Here is a 22271-nt window from a genome sequence, read left to right as displayed (position 1 = left end):
GGGAGGATCATCATTTTGACACTTTCTACTCTACTCATTTAGGATTCAGGTGTTATCTTCCATCTATTAAGATCTTCTCGTATTTTATTTTCAAGGGCTTGATAATTGTCGGTGTATAATGTTGTTATATCTCCAGTGAGGTAGATTCCTAAATATTAGATTTTCTTTGCATCCCATTTCAACTTGTATTTTTCCTTAATTTCCGAATCTATCTGTTCTCCAATTGTTAATACTTCACACTTACTTTCATTTAGTTTATAACCAGAGTGTTTACTATATTCTGTAATTGCTTCCATTAGGCTTGGTAAGGATTGGGCTGGTGATGTTAAATAAACAACCACGTCATCTGCATATAATGCCAGTTTGTGCTTCTGGCACAGTTGACAAATAAGGCAGTGGATAAGTCATTAGATATGGAACTGATCGATTTCATCATCGATCGATTTCTTCAATAGATGTTTAATTGGTGCTGGAAGTTTAACAAGCTTAGGCCAATATACAGTAAGGCTAGAGAGATGCCCCTCATCAGACTAGTCCTGAAACAACATTGTCCACTGGCTAAGGGTCTAACAATAACAGTATGAATGAATGAATGAATGAATGAATGAATGAATGAATGAATGAAGTAGCAAAGACAATAGAGTGAAACTACAGAGATACATCATTGCCTTTTAAGATTAATGCCATTGCTGCACAAGGTTACCACTACACATGATTATCACCCACTCATGATCCCATATTTCAAATATCCTTTCATTTAATCTGCATTGTTGAGCTGGATATCAGGTAAGGAGATTTCTGTTGGGGAGCATAATAGTCTAATGCATTTATGCTCCTTCTAATCTATATAATGGGTCTGAGCTAATGCATTTTCAAGAATGCTTCGATGCAAAGAGAATACTCAAGTTACTATAAAATGCAATCGAAATGGCATTCTAATTGACAGGACCGGAACCTGATGCGGATTTCAGGGCAGAGAGGAAAAGAAGACGAGGGCAGAGCACACTCAACCAAGCCAGGGGAGAGAAACGAGCCCTGATTGTGCTCTGCGATTATATTCATGAATCTTGTCTGGCTGTGTAATGCGAGGCTTGAGAGCATAAGAAGTACAGCATGCAGGCAGAGTGGCTGATGATGGGTAAGGAGGCAGCTGAGGAGTTAATGCTAGGGGAAATTAGGTCACACCTGGGTGAATACAGCAATACAGAGAGTTCTTCAAACCTGGTCTCCACACTGGGTTAGCTCTGTTACGTCCCTGGCTACACATTAGATTAGATGGCTGGCTACCCATCAGCTCATTGTTTTCACACTTCCTGTCATTGAAAAACACATTTACATTTAAAATATCTCTTATCCTGCAGAGTAGCGATACTGAGGGAAGTTTGTCATGCAGAGTACATCGGTCAATAGGCAAATCAAGTTAGGTGTCAAATAAATTATACAGTTCTGTATAAGATTGTTGCATTGTGTTGTTTAGTCCTCAGATAGATTGATAATGTTGCCTGAATATAACAGATCTGGAAGTGGAAGTATTTTTTAGGCCTATTATTATTACTATTATTAATCATACATTAATACATTGAGACATGCCTCTACTGTATATGTTGAGCTGCTTGGACATTGCATTTAAAGACGCTGTTTTGCCAATCATAATTTCTCCACCGTTACAAAAATTCTACTTGAGTAATGACAGACTTTATATAGGCCAAATATAGGCTGTTTTCATCCAAACAGATTGTGTGAAAATGTAAACATTTTCTGCTAGTAAATACCCCCCAGAATACAACTCTGGTTACAGCGAGAACCCACTAGAAAAAAAGGTGGTACTAACATGAAGCAGCCATATTATGTCTAGAAGATTAAGGGCCGGTTTCACAGTCTAGGCTTGAGCCTAATCCTAGACTAAAAAACATCTTCAATTGGGGATTTTACATTGAAAGTGTGATTTAGTCCAGGACTAGTCTCAAGCCTTGTCTGTGAAAACAGCCCTAAATATGTGGCAATTTTCATAAAAATCCATCTTTTGCAATTTCACCGTAACATGTTATGTCAATGGGAACATTTTCAATGGTAATAAATGGGACCAAATAAATTGTCTAATCTATCTACGACAGTACCTGCTGTTGGCTAACTAATACTGTATGTTTCTATGACAACTGCCGCCTGTGAGCTGCATGAACTATAGTTGGAGGTGGATGCTAGCAGTGGTTTCCTCTCTCAATAGGCCTACATGAAAGAGATACAAATATAACTGTGAGTCTGTGGCAGTCTTCCCACGGTGCTATAGCTAGGTTATCACTGTTTGTCAGCTGCTGTTGTTGCTACTGTTAGTTATTAATATCGTGTGGAAGCTGCCCATTTAATCTGACTTGGCTTGCAGCCAAGTGATAAATTAAACACTCTCTCTCTCTCTCTCTCTCTCTCTCTCTCTTTCTCACACACACAAACACACAAACAATAACAATATGGTTACCACTCAGGACACAAGCTAGCAATGTAGTGTAATACCTAGTTGCAACTGCAACCTGAGGCTTCACACTCACCAGAAGAGATGTGTTGTCTGTTGTTCCCTGTGGTTTACCTATAGGTTATAGGTTACACTCAGCACTGGGCATGTTATTTCGGATTCACACCTTCTCCCAAACAGCCTAATACTTCAACTCCAGAGAGGTAATAGACCTTATAACTGCTTTCAAAGGAATAGCCTATATAGGTTTACATTTGGTTGATATAGATTATACACTCTAATGGCAACATTACATTAGTTTTGCAAAGTATAGATGTTCACATGTACAGTCAATTACACAATGCCTTACCCAGTGCATATGACAGCTTTTGTGGTAGTGTATGGTGCTAAATTGTATTTTCAGTCGTTCAGCTATTGACAACTCAAAATATAATTTAAAACCATAGGTTTAATGTATTGGATATATACACTGTATATATTTAGAGACCAGGTATATTCTTTAATGTCAGACTCAACAGTCAGCAAGTGTGTCCCCTTGTTCCTCTATACAATGTGAAAGTTGAGATTTACATAATGGTATAATGGTACAGTATGGTTGATAAGTCAAGAGCCTTGGTTATGTGTTACTGTACATTGACACATGGTGAGAGAGACATGCAGCTATTGTGCACGAAGCCCTGCTTGAACAGTACAGTTTCAACAGAAGAATCAGTCAATTCTGAGATCTTGGTTTGGCCAATCTTACAATAAGAAGGAAGACGTAGACCACACATTGAGGCACATCAGTATAAGGCTGTGATTTGTGTGGCTCTACCTCAGCCTCCACCTATATCAGTGATTCATTACTTGTGCTTTGTGTCATTGAGGATAATGGGACTATTACTGGCTCTACTTGAGAGAAAGCTTTTTTATCATATTGATTTTCATTGATTGGATGCAGCACTCCAGTGAAAAAGATGCCTCTCTCTGCCTGTGTGTGTGTGTGTGTGTGTGTGTGTGTGTGTGTGTGTGTGTGTGTGTGTGTGTGTGTGTGTGTGTGTGCATGTGCGTGTGTGCATGTGTGCATGTGTGCATGTATGTGTGGCTGGCTGGCTGCAAAAAAAAAACTTGTGACCAATCTAGACAGTACTGACAGTCCCTTCCGTAGCTTTCTTTCTGTCTTATATCAAGAAGGACATTACTTGAGGGGGAAGTGCTCCATAATTAGCTTGAATCGCTCTGAGATCTTTGGTAATTCAGAATGCTCCACGTCTCGTATGAGAAAGGTTCAGGCTCCTGTGTCAAATCTAAACTAAGAGAGACAGCTGAAAAGAGGACTTGGCAGGGGCAAGTCAAAACAGATGAGACAGCTCCTCAGGGGGCTCTGCTCAGTGAAACAGATTATTACATTTAAGGATCCACCACTTTCATTGGAGGTGCCAAATAACTGACTGACCAGTGACCACTCAGCAACATCTGACGAACAGTCCACTGCCTTAGATCATAATTCTCATAGCCAGCTCTGGATGGCAAGTCTGTTGGTTGAGAGAGTAGTCAACATAACAATAGTGTCAATATGCAGATCCATACTTCCCAGGCCATTCATATTGTAAAATATAGTTTCATAACCATATCCATTCAGGCCCATTCAGGCCCTGAACACAGCAAAGACCTAGGTTCTGGGCCCTGGACAGCCTGGACGGATTGATGGCAGCTGCTGGATTGAAATCAGGTGTAGTGCTGAGGCACAAATGTGTACATTTCAAGCCTGCAAACTGCGACACTTTAAATGAATGTGCAATAACACTATGTGCAATATGACAACCCTAGGGTACATAAGGTTCAGAGAATAGGAAATGTTAGAATAGGTATAGCATAGCATAGAGTACAGCACAGTGTTTTATTTGTATAGTATAGTATAGTGGATAGTGTACATAGCCTTTATTTATGTAAACCAGCTCCTTTCCCTTCTTGTTTGTTTTCATTTTTTTTCTTTCCTAGCACCAGGGGAGCCCCCCCTCCCAAATTTCGTTGTTTGGTACCTGTACTATATCAATGACAATAAAGACCATTCATTCATTCATTCATTCATTCATAAGTTGGAAAGTTGTTAAGAGATTTACATCCAGCTGTATTGTATATTGTAAGACCAATATGTGCTCTGCATGAGGATAGCCTTCATAATAAGCTATGATAGCAATGGGAGCCTCAACATCGAAAGAGCCCAGCAAAGCTCATAATCAGGCCATTGTGAGTGTTTCTATAATTCTTACTGGAAAGAGGAGCTGTTCAAGGAAGGTTTGCTGTTTGCTCTTGCATCCAGAGGAGGTTCTCACCTCACACATTCCATAGTCATACCCGTTATTCATCACCCAGTTTTATGGGTTCTACCATGTAGAACAAATTAACAACGATTTGCTTTGACATGGAGAGCAGTTGTGTCGGTCTCTGTTGATTGCTAACAAATTGCTTATGTGTCCCTGTTCCACCTCTCATTGTCTTAGGGTGTTTCCTGTGCACCCTATTGTAGTCTTGCTTCCTGCTTCTAGTATGGTATGCTATTTTTAGTGCTGTTGGTATTTCATGACAGTCAGTGTTATTAAGTGAACATCTAAGTGAATTTCAGTGAACTTGAAATAAACTTTTGTGAAGTGAAATTAAGTGAATTCTCTAACTGTCCTGTTCTCTATATTTGACTATGAAAAAACAATGTCCCGTCTCCTGCCCCTATCCAGGATCATGCATGTACAGTAGGATAATGTAGCATGTAGCAACATGTAGGAGTTTATTTTTGGAGGCAATCTGCCTTCACTCCTTCACTTGACTTTCATCAGATATTACCTAACATGTTGACATTATTTGCAGTGAGCCGTAACTGTGCAGAGCAACCATGAATGAGAATTGCTTTTGGACAAAACAAAACCATCACTGGCGCCTCAATTTACTAAGGTTTAATTTGTTGATAAATCACTGCTTACTCAACTGCTTTCAACTCTCAAGAAAATATTAGTTTTATGAATTAGGAAAATGTATCCAGTATATGCCTTGAAATAATAAATCACTGGGGTTAATATATTTGTAGGTGCTTTGTATTATTGTTTGTGACACAGGCATCTCTGTGATGGTATAGATCACAGCTATTCCTTCACTTGAGAAGGGGATGTAGATAGTACAGTACACCACAGTGTGCCCTAAGGAAAGTAGCAAGTGTGAGGTAAAAGACCGTACAGTGAATAAAGAAACAAGGGTTTTAAATTAAGTCCTCTTCCTGTCTGATGTTTCCCAGTGTCCTAAAGAACAAAATGTGTCTAAGCCAACCCAGGAAAAATGACAGACTTTTCAAAATCCCCCATCAAATATTTCCCAGGGAGAAACTAGAAACCTCTCTCCATGCGGAGACAAGCTATTGTTGTGTGTGTGCAGTGTTGTATTATTTATAGCACGTCCTTCATTAGGAAATCTAATCTGCAGAGCACCTGAGCATGTGTACTCAGAGGAGAAAGTGACTTTGGTGAACAGTGTCGAAGTGGGTCAGATAGGCCTGCCACATGGGGGGCACTGCTGCCTCACTTAAATATTTACACAGTTACACGCCAAGCTCAGGAGAGAGGGCGCCATGAAATTACTGTTAACAAATAGTATAGAGCAAAAACTGTGTTTTTGTGAATTATTGGCCCAATCCCAATTAAAATGTTTACAACCCTACCCCTCATTTTGGAGTGCCACTCGCTTTTCGGCTTGCCCCTCAAAACAGAGTTACAAGGGGTAGTGGTTGAAAATCTTCCCCTATGAAATTGAATAACCCTTCAAGACCCTGATACGTCATAAGTAGTATCATGGTAAACCATGTACGCTCATGATTCATTCAAAACTTAAGTTTCACTCTATCAAACAAGTCTTCAAATAAAATAGAACAATGCTTCATTATCCAAGGCACATGTGTCAAACTCAAGGCGGCCCGGCAGCTAATTTTATGTGGCCTGCGCCAGCTTGCAAAGGATATAATTAGCTTATAATACAATTCAGAAGTACGGTGTCCATAAACTACATTTCCCAGCCAGGGAATGGACGTCGATTTAGCTCAAGCTACCAGCCGTCAATAAAAAACTCTGCTACCCGCATCAACGAAAACATCTGAATCCGAAAATATGAATAGTACTAAAATGTCCAAGAAAAGAAAAGTTGATGCAGAGGGAAGGCAATTTAAAGAGAGATGGGAAAATGAATACATGTGCTTATTGGAGACAAGCTGGTATGTCTTTGCTACGAGGCAGTGCCCAAGGAATACAATTTACGGCGGCACTTCGACACCAAACACAGAGCCAAGTATGCTAACCTTAGCCACCAAGAAAAGCAACAAAAAGTCCAAGAATTAAAAGGCACAGAATATGTTTGCAAAAGTTACAGCAACAAATGATGCAGCAGTGAAAGCCAGCTGAAGATATGTGAACAGGTGTGCCCTGACCAGAAACAGGCTTTTAACAATGTCAGCTTGTCAAGAAACACTATCGCAGACCGAGGGAGGGGAGCTAGTGGGAAATCTGACGACACAGCTGGCTGAAGAAGCACAGTTATCTATTGACGAAAGCACTGACAATACTGTGCCGTACGTATGCGTGCATTCTAATTAGTTGGGGGCCTTAGGGCAAGGCTATGTTCGTGCAAATTTGTGCAAAAGCACCAAATTTGGCCCAGATGTAGCTCAGAGTATGCTCTAATGATTTAGCCAGGGCGCCCGAGCCAACGACCACTGGGGTCCAGCCAACTACTCTATACCTCGTGCCTGGTCGCAGCTATTGCGAATTGTGAATCACCACAGGTGCTTGAAGCTTGTTGCAGAAACGGCTGATACTTGAGGTGGAAAAATCTTCTTGATAGATTAGTTACACAAGCTTCCGATGTGCATGCAGCAGGTGTGTACTACATGCCAAATGTTATCTCATGTTGCGATATGCAGCAAAACGGCAAGCATCTCATGACACTGCCAGGCCAGCGTGTCAGAAGGGGAAGCATCTACCAGTGAGTGGGGGACAACCTTTGACCATCTAACTATTGCACAAATTGTTGCTCTGGTTGAGGATTCAGATCCTCCTTCACAATCTCCTGTTACGGCAACTCTACAGGAACCTTATGAAAGAACGCAGGTTAGGGTTAGGGTTAGGGTTATTGTGTGGTGTGTGTCTGATTATGAACCCCACACAACAACATTCAAGCAACATCTCCTCAGCTATCCGCCTGAATAGAGTGAACACCAGAAGGGGAGGGAAACCTACATCGCAAACAAGGAACAAGTGGCTAAGAGGAACAATTGGCTCAGGATGAGGCAATTCTGTTGATGAGGGCCGCCTTGGTTTTACACAAGTACTGCTTACAACGAGCCCACACATTTGACGGCTCCTCTGTTGCTGAACCCTTACGAGTGTTCAATGATATCGTCCTCCATGGTCCAGAGTTCCTCAAACCCTGTGCAGCTAATACAGAAGATGCCAACCTGCAACCGAGAATGTCAATGTCAGAAGTACAATGCATTTGGCGGCACCCATCACACCTGCAAGACCGATGCAATACGTCACAGCATGGACATTGACATTTGCCAATCGATCTGACCCAAAAGCCCCCCCCAAAAAAATGCCATTCACAAGCACAACATGACTCACCTAACTATTCCTTTCCCTTTAATCACAGCCTGATGCAGACATGGCAGAATTCTTCAGGATTGAAAATCAGAGGGAGCCACCCAGCATTTCCAACCAAGGACTTTTACGCAGTGGCACAAAGGCAGACATTCTTAAATGCATGAATGTGGAGAAAAAAAACATATCAGCAGCAAGCACTGTAGTTGTGCTCGATGGCGCAGTAATGGTCCAAATGATCTGGCCAATTATTATAATATATCCAGAATTTACCTGGATACACAGTGTACAGCGTATGGTCATCATCATGTACAGCAAGAGCTTTGGCTCCAGCCGAGTAGATGAAGCCAGACATCGGCTTTTCTCAAACAGTACCAAGTCCCTTGAGAACCTGCCTCCCACCTAAGCTGCACTGGTTGAGCATGTCAAAAGGGCACTGCTGCAGGCCAGCTTCTACTGGAACCAGGCAACCTCTGTCCAGCTGTTCAGTACATGGGGCTGGTACTGGTACTGGTACTGGTACTGGTACTGGTACTGGGGCTGGTACTGGGACTCCACGACCAAGACTTGGGAACCTTACTGGACTCATCTTGCAGATGCCAGTAAAGCCTGCACCATTCTCCTCCACTGCAGCTGCAAAAGTCATGTAGAGAGCGATCCTATAAGGATCCTATAGTTTATTTGACAATATAAATATTTCCTGGAAATTAATGTGTCTAATTCTGATTCTGATATAATTATATTGTTGCAATTCTAAACACCTTTGGTCAATATTGATAGCATTTCACTTAGACTGAAAAAAAGATCAAAGTTATGATAAAACTCACTTTCGGGTAGTTGAAAGCCGAAACCTTTTTCGGAGGGCGGCCATATTGATTTGGCCGCCGTTGCGACCCCGGTGGTCGTTGGCTCGGGCGCCCTGGCTAAATCATTAGAGCATACTCTGAGCTACATCTGGGCCAAATTTGGTGCTTTTGCACAAATTTGCACAAAAATATCCCTACGGCTAAACTAATTCTTATTATGTTTGTTCTGACGATCAAGTTCAGCGCGCCCACACTCCGTCGCGCATTGTTCATGTTCCTTGTTTATTGTCTCTGAATGAAAGAGATAATAACATGTTTTTTTTCTCCCACAAACCTATGTCTTTGTAATAATTTACTGGATAAGAGAGAAACCTGTACACATACACACTAGTTCTATATGTAGAACAGGCAATAAGGGATGATAAATCTACATATATTAATCACATATTAAGATTGCCACAAATTATGGCCACACTAAAATATCTGCTTGCCACCCCATGTATACATCTCTAGAATCGCCACTGGTCTCACGCCCAATGCGTGAGACTTGAGAGCCCTGGAATGAGCAAGAGTGAACAGCTGCTTAGCCCTAGGCTAAAAGCTCTATTAACCTGCATGCAGTGTGAAAAGCGCTGGGGAGACGTCAGGGAGAGTCCAGCAATCAGGTCAAATACAGTAGTGAAAGTAGTCAAAGGGATGGACATGTTGGGGAAACTGCACAATCAGTGGGTGCTGGGGTGCTGGTGTGAAATTGGAGAGCAGTGTGATGTTGGTATATCACAAGTAAGTGACAGACAAAGCTGTGTTAACAAACATTACTGGACAGTGTCATATCAACAACGGTGACTGGCTTATAAGGTACAGTAGGCTATTGACTTTTGTATGTATATATATATATATATCATATATACAGTAATGTACCAGTCAGCAGACAATTGTGGGCCAGATCTGGTCTTGTGATGGCACGTATGGCTGAGTCGTGGCAACAGCACGTGTTATATGGGCCAGACCTGGTCCAAATGTAGGGGGCCAGCCTTGGCTGAGAGTTGATAATTTAACGTGGGCCAGTTCTGGTATGAGGAATGTGGCCCTGATAGCTACTGGGCCATCTTTGATCTGAGTGTAGTTGGGACCTGGGCCACATCCACCATGCTGGCCATGGTTTGGCCTTTTAATGGCAAATATAAGGCTGAGGATTGGTGACCAGAGCTAGCCCACTTCCTGGGCCAAATCTGGATACTGGTAGAAAACCGACATGGGTGAGATCTGGGCCGCCATTTCTCTGCAGACTGGGTGGTATCTCACAATGTTCTACTGTAAATGTACTGTGTTTATCAAAGTCATTAGAAGCAATCAAGCTGTATCCATTTTTAGAATAATAATACTAATCATTGCTTATCTTTATTCTTCAGGGTAAACAATGGTTTCCTTATTCAACACAACTGACTATGAGTATAACAAGATAGACCTACCATCACAGTCTCCAGACATTGATGGGATGCATCAGATCGGACTTGGATTGAATGAATGTACTGTATGTGTGTTTGTGTTTGTGTGTGGGTGTATGTGTGTACTCTACAACCCTTCTCCTGGGTCAACCACTTAATTTTGTCATACTCATGCTCTCAAGAAGAAACTGAGTCAATGGATACAGATCCTTGGCTTGGCTCTCACCCACATAAACTTCTGCCTCCTCACCCCATCAGTGCCTGGAACTACTCCTCCTTGGACTATGGGACATTTCTCTGCAAGCTGGGGTCCTACATAATGTTTATGAACATGTTTTCTCCATCACCCTATGATGATCACCCCATGGAATGTCCGCTGGTGTGTCCCTTGTGTCAGTTCTGCTGTCGTGGATTGCTGTGGCCATCTTGAGTGTCCCCTCCTTACTGTCCAGGAAGGTTCAGTACACTGCCGATGGAAACGTCTGTCGTGACAACTATCAGGAGGCGGATAATAAGAGAATGCTGGCGGTGGTCCTCTCCCGTTTCATCTTTGGACTGCTGCTTCCTCTGGGTGTGATAGGTGTCAGCGGCTGCATACAGAGTAGGAGAAACAACATGGTGATATCACTGGTCATTTGACCTGTGACCATCGTCAATTTCTTGTGTTGGGCTCCTGTCCTCTGTCTCTCTGTTTTGCAAGTCATAGTGAGAAAACATAGCAGCTTCTTTACACACGGTCTGCCCTTGGTCATTGCCCTGTCTATCTTAAATAGCAGTATCTTTCCTATCATCTGCATCTGAAAGGTGTTGGAAAATATATATATTTATATATAATAATATATTCTTCGTGTATGCTTTTAATGACAAGTAATAATCAGCATAACCATGCAAATGCTTTTGTTAATCAACTATATTCAATTGTGCAGATGAATACAATGTGCTTAAAAGAACATGGTGTGTTCAATGAACAGGATGTCACAGGAGGTCACAGGATGGGTAGAAACTAGAGCATGTTCTGCTGAGAGAAGAAGCAGATGCTTCTCTCATATATATATATATATATATATATATATATATATATATATATATATGCAAATGCTTTTGCAAATAGATATATATATATATATATATATATATATATATATCATATATATATATATATCCCAGACCACTTCCTGCATTAACTGCTAACGTTGCCAACTGAATGTGATGTATGTGTGCAAGATGTATGTGTGCAAGAAGAATATCACGACTCAACAACTGCAGTACCAATCAGTGAAGATGTAGAAATCCTGTGTCTAGTTGTGAATAAATATACTGGGTCAGGCAAAGTTAGGTTGTCAGACTGTGGACTGACCTCTTCTTGTTGGTTGCTAGGGCAAGATACAATCTGATCCAGAATTATGTAATACTACTTAATGCTTGGCTTATTTGCTTTAATATCTAACTAAAGACATTAATTCGAACTTTATCTTATGTGTGGACAATCGACTTCTTTCAAAGGAATCTCTTGACCATTCTGAAGTACGCATTCACCCACAGGGGTGGGTGAGAGTTAATTGAAATAGTATAACTTCCTTCAATTTGGTGACCCCGACGTGATGGTCAACGGATAAGTGAGAAAGAATACTCCAAAACTGTGGGAGGCAGGTGAAACGAGAGGAGGATAAAGACACGTCTCAAAACCAGGTAGGCTACACTCTAAAAAAAGAATAGTTGAGAATATTTAAAAATTCAAGGCAACCTTATGCACTAAGAATTTTGAGTTTGTTGTTCCAACTAAGAATTTTGAGTTTGTTGTTCCAACTAATATTAGATCGTTGGTCCAACTCATATTAGATCGTTGGTCCAACTCATATTAGATCGTTGGTCCAACTAATATTAGAATGTTGGTCCAACTCATATTAGATTGTTGGTCCAACTGATATTAGAATGTTGGTCCAACTAATATTAGTTTGTCCTGTCAATGGTCATCACGTTTAATTCTTCATTCTGACAATGCAGATTTGTTTGTTCAATAAATGGTGTTGTTCACAGAACTACAAAAAGCTAATCGAGAATATAATCGTCTTTCTTTCCACCCCATTCACTTTTTTTCATTAGACAAAATAATTAAATAACCTAAATTCTGAAATGAATCAATAATACTTAGCGTGGATATGATTTGGACTCTGCACTCTACAGCCAGCTAGCTAGTCATGGCTACTGTTATGTTCACTGCTGTTGTTCACTGCGTTGTTGTTGTTTATTGATTGGCCGCTTGGCCACAACTGATTTGCATATTAGCGGCCCCAAAGGATTATGGGCACATTCTATCAGTAAGTTTTATGGGTCAAACCGTAGATGTGTCGTACAGGGGGAAGTATAGGGTAATTCGAGTTCAAGGGACATCCCAAGCTAAAACCGTGCCTAGAATTGTGACTGTATCAGTGTTCGATGGCGTGCAACGGTCAATAAAAGCTCGCGTGATTTACAGGCCAGGGCCCCATTCCACTAAGCGAGATTATCTTCTAAGCCTCGATAAAGTTCTAAGCCTCGATAATGTTAGCTTGCGTTCGGTTCCATCAATGTGGCTCAAATAATTCCCTGCTTGGTTGAGCTCCTTCTGAGTCGGATATAATTAGCCTGGTCGCGACCAGGCTAAAACACTGGCTAAAGTAAGACGTGCGTCAAAAAAGGCTCACAGGCGGAAACTACATCCCGAACGACAGTTCCTCTTTTAGGAAATATTACTTCCCACTTCACACGAGATAGATGGATAGGTTGACTGTGTGATAGATAGATAATTTGATATTTTGAAAGTGTGATCGATCGATAGTTTGATTGTGTGATAGAAAACTTGATATTTTGAAAGTGTGATAGATAGATCGATAGATCAATAAATAAAAGTGTGTAAAAAAAAATATGGTAATTGTCTCAACTTGCATTGCTGTCATCACAGATTTACTCAGAAAGGCTTTAAACACCATTGTAATCGTGTCAGTTCTTGTAAATTAGCCTGCACCATCATTTTATAGCCTATATACTTAGTATTACTATATTTTAGATTAGATTTTAGATTAGATTCAGACAACGAAATGCAATAAAAAAGTGTGTCCGAAGAGGGATTCGAACCACCGTCTTAAAAAGACGAATAAATACCACAGCAGCGGTCGATACCACTAGGCCGTCGTGACAATAAGACAGTTTTAGCCTGCTGCTGATATCACCACAGTAGTAAATATTCATTTATTAATATATGAACATCAATAACTGGGGCTAGTATGACCTACGCATTTAATCGGTCAGCAATTTCTTGCCAAACAATTTCCCTCGCCTTGTTAATTGCGGCAGTATTGCATTTTACATCTTATTTTTCCGTCTTCATAAAGATCAATAATTTCGGAATGCTGCGCAAATGTAGAACCCCTGCAGAGTGGAGTATTTTCATTTAGACAGATCGACTCTTCGGGGCTCTTTATGTCTGCGTGCACGAGCCCATATCGAAGATTTGTAAGCCTGTCTTCTGTGAACACTCATGACACAAGCCTGATCCTCGTTCGAGGAATCACCTGAGGCTTGAATTCCAATCCCGAGTTGCCTGATCGCCTGATTTATTTCAATCGCCGATATACTAAGCCACCTTTAGTGGAACGGCCCCCAGGGCTAGCTTACCTTCAATTCACACACAGCAATTTTGGCACCATGTTATGGGTGATTTCTCGAGCTAACCCAGAAAAGTCAGTGCTCCAGAGCAGGGCCAGATCACTTTCAGCCCAAGGCTGAAGTCGTTGCGAAACCAGATTTGAATGAGCAAGAGTGAACAGCTGCTTAGCCCTAGGCTAAAAGCTCTATTAACCTGCATGCAGTGTGAAAGGCGCTGGGGAGACGTCAGGGAGAGTCCAGCCATCAGGTCAAATACAGTAGTGAAAGTAGTCAAAGGGATGGACATGTTGGGAAACTGCACAATCAGTGGGTGCTGGGGTGTTGCGCAAAATTGGAGAGCAGTGTGATGTTGGTATATCACAAGTGACAGACAAAGCTGTGTTAACAAACATTACTGGACAGTGTCATATCAACAATGGTGACTGGCTTATAAGGTACAGTAGGCTATTGACTTTTGTATGTGTATATATATACTGTATACTGTATATCATATATACAGTAATGTACCTTTGTAGAAGGGACACATTTTTAAACTGCCTTTAAATAAATATTAAATATCTTATAATAGGACAATACACTTCATCTGATTCATCTGGTGATACATCTTACATGAACTGTGTTGCAGTCGGAGGAACATTTCACTCCTCCTTTTATCACCATATCATTTGGGGTAAATCTCTGCATCTACTATTTCCTGTGAATAGACTGACTTTGTGATAGGAAACCTCAGGATTGGTAGGAAATGATGCTGGTCCTGACAACAATATTTTATTTTCACAGGGATTGCAAGCCAAATAAGTGCTAAGCAAGTCACAATGGAGGATTATCTTTTTTATGACAATTTTGATTATGATTATAGCAATTACACCTATAACAACAGTACGCCATTTGAAGAGCCTGTTTTTAAAATCCACACCACATGTTTCAAGGAGATATCATGTGTCAGCCTCTTGGTGGTCAACGTGCTAATCTTCCTGCTGGGGGTCAGTGGAAACGGGCTGGTCATCTGGATCACCAGCCTCAAGATGAAGAAGACAGTCAACACCACTTGGTACCTCAGTCTGGCCATCTCTGACTTCATATTCTGTGCCTGTATCCCCTTCACTATCACACAAATGGTAACTAATCAATGGTTATTTGGGCTCTTCATGTGCAAGTTCACCTCTTTTGCGATGTTCCTCAACATGTTCAGCAGCATTTTCCTCCTGGTTGTCATCAGTATTGACCGCTGTGTGTCAGTCATGTTTCCAGTGTGGGCTCAGAACCATCGCACCATGAGTAAAGCCTCTGTTGTAGTCATCCTAGCCTGGGTAGCCTCTATTGCCCTCAGCATACCCTCCATGGTATTCCGGGACATTACAACTCATTTAGGAAAGACTGTTTGTTTCAATAATTACACCCACAACCAACACACCCACAAGACCATTGCCGCGAGCCGGTTCATCGGTGGGTTTGTGTTCCCGTTCCTCATCATCATCGTTTGCTACTCTCTTATCATCATGAGACTATGGAGCAACAGGATGAGCAGGTCCTCCAAGCCCTTCAAAGTCATGACTGCCCTCATAACCACATTCTTTGTCTGCTGGCTGCCATACCACATCTTTGTTCTGCTGGAGCTGAGCCTTGAAATCTCCAAGAAGGAGCTTCTAACAACTGGACTGATGGTAGGTACAACTGTGGCCACAGCGAACAGTTTCCTCAACCCAATTCTGTATGTTTTCATGGGCAATGACTTCAGAAGGAAATTCAAGAGCTCTGTGCTTTCTAAAATGGAGAATGCCTTGGGAGAGGAGGGTCGCACCACCAGCCGCTACCTCTCCAGGTCCAGCTCCATGGATCGGAGGGCCTCCTCACATGCAGTATAATGAACAGTATATAATCTATTAACAAAACTCCATATCATGACACTTTAAAGTTTAAACAATTGTCATGATACTGTTTGTCAATCAGTTAACAAATACATAAATTAACAATCCTTTTGGATAAATCCAGGTGACACAGTCTCCATTGGATCATGCAGATATGGAACAGTGGCTGCCTAAAAGATCAGAGCTATTAACTCTGGCCTGTTTCAGCCAGCAATGTTGGATATGGTTGGATAATGTAAAATATTACAATATTTACATCCAACTACAGTATGTAGACATCTGTATTGTTATGAAGATATTTAATAGAGAATATCCTCCTGCCCTATCCAAACATGACTCCAGATGGAAGGTTATAGGTATACATTCCAAATACTTGTGGTGTTTTAAATTATATCGATTTAGTTTATGAATTCATAAGTAATTAAAACGGGTAATTCTGTTACCAAATCAAATAGGTAATGTAATTACTGAAATTAAATTGACTGCACTCGCTTATTGTACAGGTTGTACAGAACCTAAAAGGGTTCTTTGGCTGTCCCCGAGGGAAACCTTTGTGTTCTATAGAACCCTTTTCACAAAGGGTTCTACCGGTACATGGAACATAACGTTTTTTACATGGAACACACAAACCACTACATCAACATCATCACCAAGCAATGCATTAACAAACCATCTCATGCTCCAATAAATGAAGACTTCATTTTTGTTGAGTACATGTATGTGCATTAGTAACTTCCATTGAGAATGATGACATACTGTGCTGCACACTTCTACAAATAGGACATCAAGGGATTTATCTTCATCATGAAAGAGCACACTGGCACGTATGGTGTGGTATCCCTAGGACAGATTCTTAGGATCCTTTCCACACCGGTTTATGACAATAAAGAACATTTTCATTTTGCAGAGGCTTTTTCTGAGACCAACTAGAAATAAAATTTGATTTGATTTGATTTGAAACCTACTGTTTTTTCCAAAGCCATTTTTGCTGCCAAAAGTGGACACTATTTTATTTTTTGGTATAATGAAGAAAAATTGAATTACATTAAATTACATTAAATTAAGAGTTTCAAAGGCAGATTTATGTGTCTTGTATTTTGTGACTTTTTACCAATTTCTCTTTTAATGTTATATATAAGTTGATACAATAATGCATTATTACTATCATCATGTACAGAATAACATTAAAATCCAGAAATGATGCATTTCTGTGGAGGACCCATTTAGTCATTCTGTTACCGGATGTAAATCCACTTCACTTACTGTAGCTCAACAACCAAAATATATATTTTATAACTCAAGGTATCATATGATAGCTAACACCTCACTATTTTTGCTAACACATTTGAAACTTAATTTGGGTAATTTCTTTACCAAACGTTGAAGCTGCATAATTCTTAAAGTGAATGTGTTTTTTAAAAAAAATATAGTTAGAAGAGTTAGAATTAGTCCCTGTAGTCCCAATAGTCCTATAGTTTATTAAGCATTGCTATCAAGGGTGTTTGTTTGGCATATGTTTGAAAGTGAAAAATGTTGTCCCATGGTCATTCTGTTACCGTGGAATTGTATTTGTAAAAACAGTATTGTTCTTTGTTTAGTATTATGAGTATTATGAGTATTATGTAACATTTTGCACAGCAGTTCACCTGCTTGTATATTTTTCTCCAATGAACAAACTGATTATGGACTTGTGCAGATATTGTGCTATTATTACTGTATATTCAAAGTAATAAAAAAGCTGCTTATTAAATTAGAGTGTTGAACCATATTCTTTCTAACACCATTGTGGTCATACATTCTAAATATATGGTACATCACCGAAACAGAAGTTGCGCCTTAAAGGACATTAATTTCAGAATACAGGAGAAAGCATTGCAAGCTTATACAAATTGCTTCAGATCGTCTTTGTCATATGGTGATTGTTCTGTTCTGATGAAATGCAATGTTTTGGGAAATGTAATATCAATACATAATATACTATCTTTGTTTATGTAACAAGCTGTTCAAAGCATCTCATTCAAAGTTGTGATCAGAAACAAACTGCCGTCACCATCGTTCATGAATGAATACAAAGTAAAAACTCAAACATGCATGGAATAACATGATGTTTCTGTCAATTTGCTTGGGTTTAGTGTTAGCGGTTGAATAGAAATGAAACAGCACTTTGAAATAATCTTCAATTGAATATTTTAAATTGAAAAGTGACAGCATGGCTTGAAAACATGATTGATGGTTGCGTTATGTGGTGGTTATTTTTAGAGAATTAATAGAGAATGTATAGGACGTTCTGTCACTGCCTTATTTTCAAGCCATGCAGTTAGAATGGCCCTTTCATAGAAACTCAATTTCTCACATCCTCTGCTCTGTCCTTCACTCACTTCCTTCTCAAAAAGTATTGTAGGAGAATATCCTCTAATGCATTTTAAGTAGGAAGCTAGTGGAATCTTGAGGCTGGATCACCAGCCTCAAGATGAAGAAGACAGTCTACACCACAGGTTCCTGAGTCTGGCCATCTCTGACTTCATATTCTGTGCCTGTATCCCCTTCACTATCACATAAATAGCAACTAATGATTGGACCTTCGGGCTCTTCCTGTGCAAGTTCAACTCTTTTACAATGTTCCTCAACATGTTCAGCAGCATCTGCCTGCTGGTTGTCATCAGTACTGACCACTGTGTGGTGGTTATATTCCCAGTTTGGGCCCAGAAACCATCTCACCTTGAGGAGGGTGTGTGTAGTAGTGGTCCCTTCTTGGGCCATTGCTGTTGCAATGAGCATTCCGTCTTAAGTGTTTCGTCAAGTATTGGAGACAGAAGATAACCCAATATGCTTTAACATCGCATCCCGTAACAGCCACATAGCTGTAGCTTTGAGTCGTTTTGTCAACGGCTTTATCATCCTCTGTTACTCTGTTGTCATCCTGAGACTACGGAACAAAAGGATGAGTAAGCCCTTCAAGTCATGACTTCCCTTATTGCCACTTTCCTCATCAGCTGGCTGCCCTACCATGTCTTCATTCTCCTGAAAACGTTCCATTACTCTTCTTGTGTTGGGCTGCAGGTTTCTGTGGCCCTTGCTTGTGCAAACAGCTGTCTGAACCCATTTCTCTATGTATTCATGGGCAAAGAGTTCAAACAGAAATGCTGGAGCTCTTTTCTCTTAAACAATGAAAATGCTTTTGAGGAGGAGGGAAATAATTTGACTTCCTTTTCTCAGGTTTACTCAAAACATTCTACAAATGTCTGATTGCTTTCCAGAAAATAATGAGAGGGATAATGTAATATTCATCCTCATGAATATCTAAATATTTCCAATACAATGTATTCCTGTTAAACCTGCACACTGTACAGTATCATGGATCCATTGTATGATAAATTATTCATAGAATGTGCTCCATTTGCTATGTTATCCATGTAGGTATTTGAGGTAAAAGGTAATCACACATTTGAAGTAACTTTTCTGTAACACCCACTCAATTAAATACAAATTACCCCAATGATCAGGTACTACAGTATTTATAAAACTGCAGCAATTATTGAGACAAATGTAACATAATGGACTCTGAACCCAAATATCAGTAATGCTATTGTTGTTAATTTTCATTACCATTCATGTACTGTAATATGGTATGAGAAGAAAAAAAAAACTAACACTGACATAAAGTCAACAGCATTTGTATTTCATGCCATACATAACCAATGTTGTGGTTGACAGGTTTTTGTGTAATCACATTTGTACCATGAAATGTACACTGCACACAATGCCAACACTTATTTGTCAGCTCATCTACCGTAGCACTGAAAGGTCAAGTACAATCGCATAAACAATGGAGGAGCTGAGAAACGTATTGGAGGATAGGGCAAGGAATACTGAATAAATCATATCAATGGAGGTAGTGGGAACTTCCTTCATAATAATCAAATGTGTACAATAGGATTAAATACTGTTTTCTTTCGCACTGGAAAAATAGCTAGTCTTCAGAGAAAAGAATATGACAGTGACACATGCAAACATACAACACAATGCTTGCTTGGTCCTTCTATCATACTATAGATTGATATGTTTAAATATAAATACAAATTAATAAAATTAATTAATAAAAACTAATACAATTTAAATATATATTGTTTGATAACATTTCCTTTCCTGTGAAAGAAATCTGAAAGCTGATGAGAAATGTTTTGGAATATAGTTAATGCAGTTAATGCACACAGTTAATGTACTGTATTTTGTGTCCATAGATGTGTCTTTGCATAGATTATCAAGAAATAATGTAATATGAAAATACTGGACAATAAATTGGAAGAATTTGTCCCAGTTGAATTTATACTTTTACCATAATGTATGTGTACTTGAAATTAGGGTCCTTTACAATATGGCCATTTACATATTTATTGGGTATAATCACATTACATTCATTCCATACAAAATACATTCAAATGTGACACCCCATTTCAGATATTGCCAGCCTGTCAATGAAAGCAAGAGACACACCAAGTTAAAGCCTGTGTCCAAAAATAGACGAGATCTCTCCCATTTACTTCTTGCATTATAAAGATATTTTTAATGTTGTTGCACGCACTATAAAAATATATGCATATATACTGTATCTATATATCTATATATATACTGTATATTAGAAGTCATCAATCATCTCATTGCTCTCAGCCTACATGTTTCAGAGACAGGTGTACATTGCACATGACTTGAGACAAAATGGTGGTTGTACAATATCTGACCAGAATATTTCACACTGACGGATTATTGTAAGATTTTATGCTCTTGTTGCATGATTAAGAGCTGAACAGTACCTGTATGGATGGGACAATGTGTAGCTTGTATTGCAATAGCAATGAAATCAACAATAGACAATGGTGTGTCACTTTCTGTATTGTATTACAGTAGCAACTGTCAACAAAAATATGCTATCTGGGAAAAATGTATCAGGAGGACTAGGGGAAGACAACTCTAATCTCATTCTATAAAATGAAGGGAATACCTTTTCAGCCTTTGGGGTTGTAAGCTTACAGTCCACAGTGAAACTCTTGTTGAATCATAACAAAAATATTCAACTAATTAACCATACGTTAATACTGTATATGTTTCATTTTCATTATGACAGAATCACACAAAATTAAAAGAAGAGATTTCAAGATTTTTGATGACAAAATACATATTGTCAATTTGAGTCAATTAATGTAGGCAAATATTTGTCTGCTTCCCATATTTGTCATGAAATGTAACAAGTTATCATCTGTCATCATACTATCATCAAGTATTGTACTGTGGGCACGCTTGAGAACTCTTTATCACTGACCTAACATGCCTCTATAGGACAGTTTACTATATGTATATTCAGACAAACTTTAGATCTACAGCAGATTAAATATGTGTTTGTTTGATAACAATAAGTAATTTAGAAATGTAAATACTGTACAACTATTGATGAGTATGTCAGTCTTTTGGATCATAATACAGTAACCTGCTTAAATATCAGTAGAGAAACAAAAACATCATCAGTCTATTTGGTTGCCCTAGGCTGTCATTTACAGTAGTAGCCAAATAAAATGGTGAAAATAGTTCAGCCTATATCTGTGTTAATACTGTACAGTATAGTTCAGCCTATATCTGTGTTAAGACTGTACAGTATAGTTCAGCCTATATCTGTGTTAAGACTGTACAGTATAGTTCAGCCTATATCTGTGTTAAGACTGTACAGTATAGTTCAGCCTATATCTGTGTTAAGACTGTACAGTAGAGAAAAAGCACTGTGTTAATACTGTACAGTATAGAAAAACCACCTGCATTTTGCAAAATGTGTGTTCTTGAGTTTGAAATTTGAAATATGCAATGAGAGATTTGGAGTTCTCAAGCGTCCTATCTGTGCCTTGCACTGACAAAATAATTGCAATAATTGCATAACAACTTCCTTGCTATATGTTTTCGACACTAGTGCATTAGTACATTGCCAGGGATGCATGACGATAATATTTGATATCACTCAAATCTGTTTTCCCTTCATTAAAACACAAAGCCAAAGTCCAACTGACGCTAAAGGCACTGCAATGTCATTTTGCTTACAGTAAAACCACCTTTATGAGCAAAGCAACTAGATCTGCAGAGTCTTTTGGCAGAAGTGGAAGTTATAGCATTGTGTCTGATGATCCGACTGGATTAAGTCTGTGTTCACCAGAAAGTTATGGTCAAAACACCCTGTGGGGGGTTTGTTCAGTGTTTGAGAGCTATTGTCAGTAACAGAACGACCTAACTATTTAGAGATTGATTGTGTAATGTCTTAGTAGCACTGATACAGTGCTGTGTTGGGTGAGGCAATTTCTTCAGAGAACGAGAGGTGCTATAGCGGTGCTGTATCATACCTACTCATACAGTAGATTACTGGGTTACAGTTGAGGCATAATAAAGAG

The 22271-nt window shown here is 39.5% G+C and overlaps 1 protein-coding gene and 1 pseudogene across 2 annotated transcripts; both read left to right on the top strand.

Moving 5' to 3' along the window:
* Positions 1-14793: 14793 nt before the first annotated feature.
* LOC308157891 (chemerin-like receptor 1) lies at positions 14794-15843 on the top strand (the record flags this gene model as incomplete). The annotated part of the gene is made up of 1 exon (XM_080531487.1): positions 14794-15843. The coding sequence occupies one exon, from the start codon at positions 14794-14796 to the stop codon at positions 15841-15843; it is 1050 nt and encodes a 349-aa protein (XP_080387613.1).
* Positions 15844-16650: 807 nt separating this feature from the next.
* LOC308157890 (chemerin-like receptor 1) lies at positions 16651-19092 on the top strand (annotated as a pseudogene). The gene is made up of 3 exons: positions 16651-16680; positions 18277-18574; positions 18708-19092. The product of its transcript is annotated as a chemerin-like receptor 1 (transcript).
* The last annotated feature ends 3179 nt before the right edge of the window (positions 19093-22271 follow it).

This window comes from Nansenia antarctica (assembly GCF_963989245.1).
Source record: "Nansenia antarctica genome assembly, chromosome: 5".
Classification (NCBI taxonomy): domain Eukaryota; kingdom Metazoa; phylum Chordata; class Actinopteri; order Argentiniformes; family Microstomatidae; genus Nansenia; species Nansenia antarctica.
The sequence above is the reverse complement of the archived record's forward strand: the minus strand, read 5'-3'. Positions and strand labels throughout refer to the sequence as shown.